The sequence below is a fragment of the Dicentrarchus labrax genome, unplaced genomic scaffold (assembly GCF_905237075.1).
Source record: "Dicentrarchus labrax unplaced genomic scaffold, dlabrax2021, whole genome shotgun sequence".
NCBI lineage: Eukaryota > Metazoa > Chordata > Actinopteri > Moronidae > Dicentrarchus > Dicentrarchus labrax.
Window position 1 is genome coordinate 6160890 of NW_026136724.1, and position 8767 is coordinate 6169656.

Here is an 8767-nt window from a genome sequence, read left to right on the forward strand (position 1 = left end):
TATATTAAATCTGTGCTGATTTTATTTTATTGCAGATGTGGTTTTGACCTACAAAAAGTGAGGACATCTTTTATAAAGGACTAATGCAGATAAAAAGTTGGATAAGTTGCATTGTGCTGTACAATTTATTCTGTCTTTTCACTGTTGTTTGTCCAGGAGAGGAGGTGAGAGCAGAGTTTTTCATGGAGGAGCTGAATAACGGCGTGAAGCTGTGCCAGCTTATCGGTGTGCTGCAGACTAAGATCGCCCAGAGCTGCCCCTCCGCACTCTGCAAGGTGAGTCAGACAGCAGCGACGAGAATAGCTCGGACAATCGTCCAAAGGGCAGCTTTCATGCTCGCACGTGGGGGATGTTTGGGGAGGGCTCTGCAGGTCACAGTGTGAGCAAAAACTCTGACTAATTTCATTTGTTCAAGTTCAGTTTGTCTCAGACTGTCAGGTGGAGTTTTGCCACTTTTCTACAAATGTTTGATGCAGTGTACGTGTTTAAAGCTAACCTGACACATGACAGTGACAGCAGCAGGTAGTAGCAGTAATAATGCAAAGACAACAACACACAGTTAGCTCTAGCAGGTTGTAAGAAATGAATTGTGTGTGTGTGTGTGTGTGTCCCAGACCATTTACTGAGAGTAACCCCCCCCCCCCAACACACAAGTAAGGTTAGCATAAGAAAATGTATGTTAGCTTACATGTCGTTCCTGTTAGCCTGCACAAGTAAACTATACTATGTGAACTTCCTCTTGTTTTAAAACCTACCACAGAGTAGATATGCACTGTATTCAGGTAAAACTCATATAAAACTGTCTCAATGCAAGAGTTAAGTATTATATATGTGCAAAACTATGCATCACCTTAAAATATAGGGCTCTGACCAGATCGCTAGACGTTAATAGCTAATCATGCGTGTGTTCTCATAATGACCTTATTAGAAACCTGTCTGTATTCTCACATTTTCACACATATGCCCACACCGAGTCTGGTGATGCTTCATAGAGTTTATGTTTCCTGACAGCTGTTTCCCACGAGGAAGGTTGCATGTAAGCGGGACGCTTCTCCCGGTTCCTTCTTCGCTCGCGACAACACCGCCAACTTCCTGGCCTGGTGTCGCCACATCGGTGTGGAGGAGACCTACCTGTTTGAGTCAGAGGGCCTCGGTAAGAGCTGCAGCAGATATCACTGCAACTGTGCGACTGTTGTCATAGATTCTGGAGTTACTTCATTCTTTCTATTTGTAGTTCTATCAGTTCATGTACAGCAGCCTTAATTCTGTTAAAATCCAGCCACCTAAATCTGACCTTCTGAGTTTTAGGAAGCAAGAACATTGTTTTTTGGCTGATATGACCTTGTTGTACACATAAATCTACAAGAACCCATAGTAACTTATTAAAGTGCTACTTCTGGTGCAAAGATTGAGATGGTTTGTTACAATCCTTCCTCTTATATAACCATAAAAAATTCCAGTAAGTAAGAGTTTTGTTTATCCAAGAAAGATGTTCTGGTAAATCTTTTATTCCAGGGGATCCAGATAACTTTATTACACCTGTGTGACACCAGCCACGCTATGCTATTGTATTTAAAAACCTTTGGAAATAGTATCATGATGAGTTTTCCTGCATGTGCTTGGCCACTGTCTACCTACTGGAAACAATAATAATTCCTCTTAAGTTGTCTTTCTTTAGCGAGCATTGGTTGAGTCCCAGAAAGTTTTCAAATCAGGCCAAAAGGAAGTTGAGACCAAGTAAAAATAAGACACCAGAGTCCTGATAAAGAACAAACAATAATACATATTTACTAGGATGTGGATCTAGCTGCAGGTTTGTACAAAACACTGTAACATGTATTTACCCACCTCATTCATGCGTATCATTTGGAACATTTTACTGTTAGTGCTTGAGTGAGAATACTCTAAAGATAGGGGGAAAGAGGCAGAGATGCCACTGAAGTGTTACTGATAATATAATATATATAATGAACCCCACACCTTTTGGAGCAAATGTTGGGCTTCATATTGAGGATGTAAACAGACTGTGGATGTAAGCTCCTGATAACTTTGCAGAGCTCTTCTGTTTAAGCCTTACTGCTTAATGGTTTAATAGGATCTGTTGTGGAGAGCAATCACCCTGAGTACTCTGTATGGGGGATCACATCATTACAAGTAATGGCTCTCCAAAAAAACGGATTGGAGCGATTTAGGAAGAAAGCCATACGTCTCTGCTGTTCCAGGAATGGTCTCTTCTTCACTATATTATAGTTTAATTAATATCCTTTAAAGTTGGGCTCTTCACTCAAAACTTCTCTTCTACATGAATCACCCGACCAGCCCTCTGGGAATATTACATTTATCTTATGTGCTCATAATGTCACCCAGCATCGCTGTTCTCTTCCACCCTTCTCTTCAGAAGAGGCAGCTGCTTCTTCAGATTATTTATTAAAAGTCTCTTCGTTGTTGTGTTTTCTGCCTCAGTGCTGCACAAGGAGCCTCGGCAGGTTTGTCTGTGTCTGCTGGAGATCGGCCGCATCGTCTCCAAGTAAGTCCCTCAGCGCAGAAGAAGCCGCTTCAGATGATTATTAACAAAGAGTTTAAGATGGGTTTAGTGTTTTATTGCCAGAGGTGCACGTGTGAACGCCGCTGTGTGTGTCTCTCAGGTACGGCGTGGAACCTCCTGTACTGGTGAAGCTGGAGAAGGAGATTGAGTTGGAGGAGACTCTGCTGATGACAGAGGAGCCGCCTGCGGCCGTCAAAACCTTCACTGTGTGCTGTCAGCATGGCGGCCTCTACCAGCCGGGGGTGAGTTCTGACTGACGGCTCCAACATATGAACAGGAAATAAACACCGCCATGGTTTTAAACACACAGAACACCTGGAGGCGGGAAGTGTGGAACGAGAATGCCCCACCCCTTCTAGCCGGTCAAGTTACTGCCCCCCCAAAAAACACTACCTCAGTGTAGTCTCACACAAACGAGCAAAAAGAAAACTACTGATGTAAAGTGATGAAGGGCTACAGCTGATCACGTTAGCACCGCATAGGTGGTACATGTGCGACCCAGTTGAAGCCGAGCCAAGGCTCCTGCCGCTCCATTGGCACCCCACGGGGTATGACGCATCCCAGCTGACCACGTGACTCTCTGCCGGCGCCCTGTGACTCGCCGTCACGCGTGCCGTCATACAGCCATAAGTACACACGCCAATGAACTCCCCATTTGTGTAAATACTTCATCTCTTTCACAGTGCAGACGCTCCTCCATCAGCTGCTGTTAGAAATCCTTCCTGATGGACACTGATTCTAACACTGTCAGTGCTGGGTGGGTTTATTCCCCCAGTGGGTAAAACGAGGCTCTGACACTGTCAGGGCTGGGGGCTTTGTTCCCAGAGGAGACAGCTGCACTAAAAATAACTGCACTCATCGAAGTGGAAGGCAGTTTGGATAAACGCGTCCACCAGCTAGTATATTTGTTCCCAAATGCATTTTCCTTTCACACATTCCTATCAGCAGCTTCCAGTTATTCATCACTCACTGTCTCACTGCTTCATTCAGTGATAATTGCATTATTGTTCACTAAAAACTGGAGCTCCTTAAATGCCTCTCTTTGTTCTCCATCCATCTGAGGTTAAACTGAATTATCTTTCAACTGTAAATGTTAGTTTATGGAATAACTTCATTCGTTTGCAAAGATAATCCAATATTGCTGCCAGTGAGACCTCCAATATGGCCGCCTTATGGTCCTCTTGTTGTCCCTTGTAGGAGCACGGCATGGATGACCCGCCCTGCAACTGCTCCAACAGGGTCTCCATTGAGTACCTGTCTGAGGGACGCTACAGACTGGGAGACAAGACCCTCTTTATTCGGGTGAGTGCTCTGAACACACACACACACACACACACACACACACACACACACACACACACACACACACACACACACACACACACTCTCTCTCTCTCTCTCTGCAGTGGTGGCGGACTCGTGTTGGCTCACTTCACGTTAGTAATGCAGACAATCTAGACGCTCAGTGAGTTGTCCCATTCAGAAGTAGCAGCCCGGTCATGTCACAGCTTTTAAAAGACACATCATGTCACATGCCAGGGTCTCATATTCTATTATTCTGACTCAACTAACATCTGTTGGAGATGTGAGCGTTGAATCCAGTTCAGCAGACATGGTTGAAAAAGGACGCCAGGATCTGTAGACAATAGAAGACGGTTGAAGAGCAAGCTGGAGCAGCATGGAGGTTAAGGGAATAAGACCATCAACCAGGACGATGTGCAGTCCTCTGACCTTTGACCTCACTGTTGACAGAGCCAAGCAGAGAGGACATTCCCCTGTTGGAGTCTGTGAAGCATTTTTTAAAATAGAATTCCAGTAATCTGAGTACTTTACAAACTGTATACCTAAAGTGCGATGGTCAATCTGTGTGTATATCAGATGCAGATTATCAGTTTAGGTTGGCACTGGCTCAGTATACAGTACGAGCACTAATACAGTGTTTACATACTATTAAAAGTGTGTTAGGATACACACTGGGAACTCTGTGTGTGTGTGTGAATGTGAGAGCTCTGGCAGAATCTTCACTACATCACTGTCTGGCTGTGATTGGACACATGTAAGCTCGTTACTCAAGAGCGGTGGATAGCGTTAGGCGATTACATCATAATTACACTGCTGTCCACGGTGCCAAGCCTCGAGCCAGACGCGCTCATCTACAGATCAGCAGCAGCTATTTTGGGAACCTCCAGGAATACGGCACTGTTGATTTTTGATTTTTAATATTCTTACCTATTTTTTCCCACTTTTCCAGATGCTTCACGGTAAACATGTGATGGTGCGCGTCGGGGGCGGCTGGGACACGCTGCGCGGCTTCCTGATGAAATACGACCCTCTGCGGGTTCTGCAGTTCACCACCCTGGAGCAGAAGATCCTGGCCTTCCAGAAAGGCCCTCCCGGCCTGGGAGGTCACCATGGCAATGCAGCTCCACCCCCACCTCCTGACATGGACCCCCTCGCCGCTGTCAACAACCTCATCTCCTCCTCGTCCTCCTCTTCTTCCTCCACCTCATCATCTTCATCTTCCTCCGGCTTGGCCTGTAAGCCGGTTGTGACCGCCGCAGGTCAGACGTGTCGGTCCTACACCCCCTCCCCGGCCTGCACGCCCACGTTGCCCAGAAAAGGTTCCGCCTCTGCACCCAAGAAGAACCTCCAGGGGACACCTTCTTCGCCCAGGAAGCCCACCCAGCTGCCCCTGCCCATCACCACCAAAGGGTCCTCCTCTCTGCCCTCCACACCTGTGGGAAGTTCCTCCAAACAGTCTCCCAGCCCGGGGGGTCAGGGTGTGCAGGTCCATCGCAGAGCTCTGACTCCATCCTCATCTCCATCACCCACACATGCAGATCCAAGCCCCGCCTCCAAACTGAAGCTCAGACCGTCACCACGCGGTCCCACATCTCAGCCCAGGAGCCCCGTCTGCCCCGAACCGTCTTCCAAATGCCCCAAACCCTCCAGCCCCTGCACCTCCCCCACCACAGCCTCTGTGCCTCGCCCAGTCACTGCACCAGTACGGGCAGCCACCCCTAAAGACGCCCGGCCACCAACGGGCGCCAGCCAGCGCTCTCGCCTTGCACAGCGCCGTCCCGGCTCCCCAGCCTCACGCCTCCGTCTAGAGGCGACCAGGCGGATCCGGACGGCCACAAAAGCTGCAGCGACGCCAACGCCGAGAGGAGCGACGACAACGGCCCAAACCTGGACCCCCAGCTCACGGACAGCCTCCCCGGTGCTGCCAAAACCCGCCTGCTCCCTGCCGAAGAGCAAAGAGGTCACAGCCAAAGCCAAGGGGCCGGCCCCGACCAAGGTGGCGGCTGCTGCCCCTTCGCGCGGTACTGCCGCGGTCCCCGGGCGGGTCCCTGGGCGGGTCCCGGGGGGCAACACAGGCCTTTCTCCCGCCAGCAGAGCCAATCAGAAAACACCAGCCACAGCACAGAGGGCGGGGCGGAAGCAAGCAGCCACCACTAACCCCATAAACGGAAAGTCCAGTCAAAAACCTGAAGCGACTCCAGGACAAGCCCTGGCCCCGCAGAAAACCAGCCCCAACATCAAAGCTGTTAAGACCGAGCCCTGCAAGAAGATCCCACAATGCAACAGCAAAAGTGGGGACCCGTATTTTGAAATGAACTGTAGGAGGAGGCAGAAGACGTAACGGGGCGGTCTCTGAGGACTTCGCCAAAGCCAGCAGGCTGCTCACACACGGCTTCTATCACAAACCAACACTTGTTGGAGCTCAGAATCATGTGACTAATCTTCATCAGGCTTCTCATTTCTGGCCATTTGTTTGTCTTCAGATTACTTTTTGTTTGTTGGTTTTTGTATGTTATTTAATAGTCTTTTTATTTTATTTTTTTAATCCCAAAGGGTCAAAGATGTCCCGCTCTGTATGTGTGGTCTTTGTTCCGATTCAATGGTCTGTTTGAGAGGTCAGCTCCATGTTCCTGGTCAACACTAAAACTTGCACAATGTTTACATTTTCACCTTCGTTACACGTACAGCCGTTACAAAATCATTTGTGTCAACTGACTTTTAAAGAACAAAGGATAGAATTTAGGAGAAAAAACGCGTTCAAACAATAACCTCAAAGCTTTTTTTAGGTCAACATAAGATTTAAGGACATAGCCATGACTTAATAAAACGCACTTATGTGAACATTTGCAGGAAAAGGATTCGGTTGGTATTCATGGCGAAGCAGCTTGTGAAGCCTGTACAGGCGACCAGAGCTGTGACACTTCTGGAGTTCAGTGACATAACTGGAACACAAATCATGGTTTCTGATGTATTTTCCTCCCCAGTGAGATCATACCTTCCACTGGTGGACAGTTGTGTCTGATTTTTGTATAAATGATATCTAGGTGGGAGGTTCGTGTCCGTGGCGCCGGACAAAGCGCCAGCAGGAACGGACCTTCCTGTTGCGTGCCTTCATTGGAAACTTCTCGTTTCTGAGCGGCATTAGAATGTATTAGATGATCGGGGGTGGCGGGGTGGGTTTAACGGTTTTTACTGATGAAAATTGCACAGTGTGTACGAGCACTCATGACTTTGGTTTCTCAGAGGAAAGCCCGAGTCGCAGATGAACTACTGATCAAACGCCTCTTTTTTTTTTTTTTTAAACACTCGAGGCCCTGCAGCGGCCAGAATCATTTAGAACAGAATCTACTTGGTATAGACATTGTTTTTATATGGTTTCTAATGTTTGTGTGTATTAAGAATCTAGTTTTCTATGTGGTGTTTGTGTATATGTGTGTGTGCGTGTGTGTGTATACAGTATATATATTATAAGTGAGGCTTTTTTCTTGTTTGGCACTTTACAGAAACCGCCGTGTTTGTCAGAATTTGAATGTTGATTCTGTTGATTGTGTCTCTTGTTCCAGCTACCTTTTTGTCATTTTGATTAATAAATGGACAAGTGTTTTAAAAGGTTATCTTGGCTACGTGGCTTTTGTCTGATTTAACACGTTTTGCTCTTTCACGTTGGTCCTCCAAATGTTTCTGAGGATTTGTTTCCCCCTCTAAAGCCGTAAAACTCACTGCGCCTGGAACAAAGTCCTCAGAATATTTGAATAGAGGTATAGTATACCTAGTAAGTATAAAGAAAACAAAGAAAATACAAAACAATTAACATATATATTAGAGTTTTTAAGACTTGGGGTTGGTAGAGTGCTAATTAGGTTTATTTATGACTCAGTTATAAAATATACTGAGATAAAATATTTATATTTTGTTTTGAGTTGCAGATGTAAACAAACAACCCATCTAAATAATAAAACATGATGAAAACGGTTTAAAAAACATAAGGACAGCTCAAACAAGTGGGAGGTCGTTTCCAACAGTCCACAGAAAGAACAATTAGTCATTTCAAATTTTTTTGCAAATAATAAAGTAAACTGTAATTTGAAGACAACATCCAAACCATTTTCTGCTGGATCTTTGATACAAACCATCCCCAGTGATGGATGAAATATGGAATCATGGCAACCTGCAGTAGGTTGACGGGCTGAATGGAAAACATTTACTGTGGAACAATGAAGAGATGTTTCAGTGTTTCCATTAAATCTCATCAAACCTTTGTAAATGGCATCCATTCCAAAAGCTTGTCAGAGGTTAAAAAAGTGAGCTTCATTATCATTTTTTTTTAACTGGTCCTCCAAAAGTCCCCTGTTGTACTCTGCTGCCCTCTAGTGGCTCCAAACAAGCACTGCACTGGGGTTGAGTGAAGGGATGGGAGGAAAAAGTGACTCTTTTAAACTTAGAATGTAAATACACAAGTTAAAATCTCCTTTTATAGATTCTCATGATAAACAACAAATAAACAGTCAAACACTTATACTCAACACTTAATAATATCACTGCGCTTCTTCAGCAAAGGTCAAGAGGGGCAATCGTTAGCTTAATTGGAATCAACTGTTGTCGACTGATTGGTTTACTGAGGCCCAGAGTCAATTTAATTAGTTAAACAGGCATTCTGGACTCCAACCTCCAAGGTAGGTCCAAGTAGGCTCAAAGGAGTGGAAGAAGTATTGAGATCAATGACTTAAGTAAAAATACTAATATCAAACTGTGATGATACTCCAGCTAAAGTAAACGTCTGCATTCAAAACTTCACTGAAGTAAATATATGTAAGTATTTGCAGCAGAATGTACTTAAAGTATAAAAAGTACTGACAGTTGACTGTCAGTGTTTCACTGTTATATATGGTGTTTCTGGATTAATATTACTGCTGCTTTCAT

General features: G+C 45.6%; 1 protein-coding gene across 2 annotated transcripts in view; it reads left to right on the top strand.

The window, feature by feature from the left end:
* The window catches only part of gas2l3 (growth arrest-specific 2 like 3), a 30540-nt gene extending 23079 nt beyond the window's left edge, over positions 1-7461 (top strand). For both annotated transcript variants that reach the window (XM_051392757.1, XM_051392758.1), the window contains exons 4-9: positions 157-275; positions 1012-1153; positions 2464-2527; positions 2646-2787; positions 3743-3847; positions 4797-7461. In XM_051392757.1, the coding sequence (XP_051248717.1) occupies positions 157-275; positions 1012-1153; positions 2464-2527; positions 2646-2787; positions 3743-3847; positions 4797-6188 (1964 nt within the window). In that variant the 3' untranslated portion in view covers positions 6189-7461. The remainder of the gene's footprint in view (positions 1-156; positions 276-1011; positions 1154-2463; positions 2528-2645; positions 2788-3742; positions 3848-4796) is intronic.
* Positions 7462-8767: the final 1306 nt, after the last annotated feature.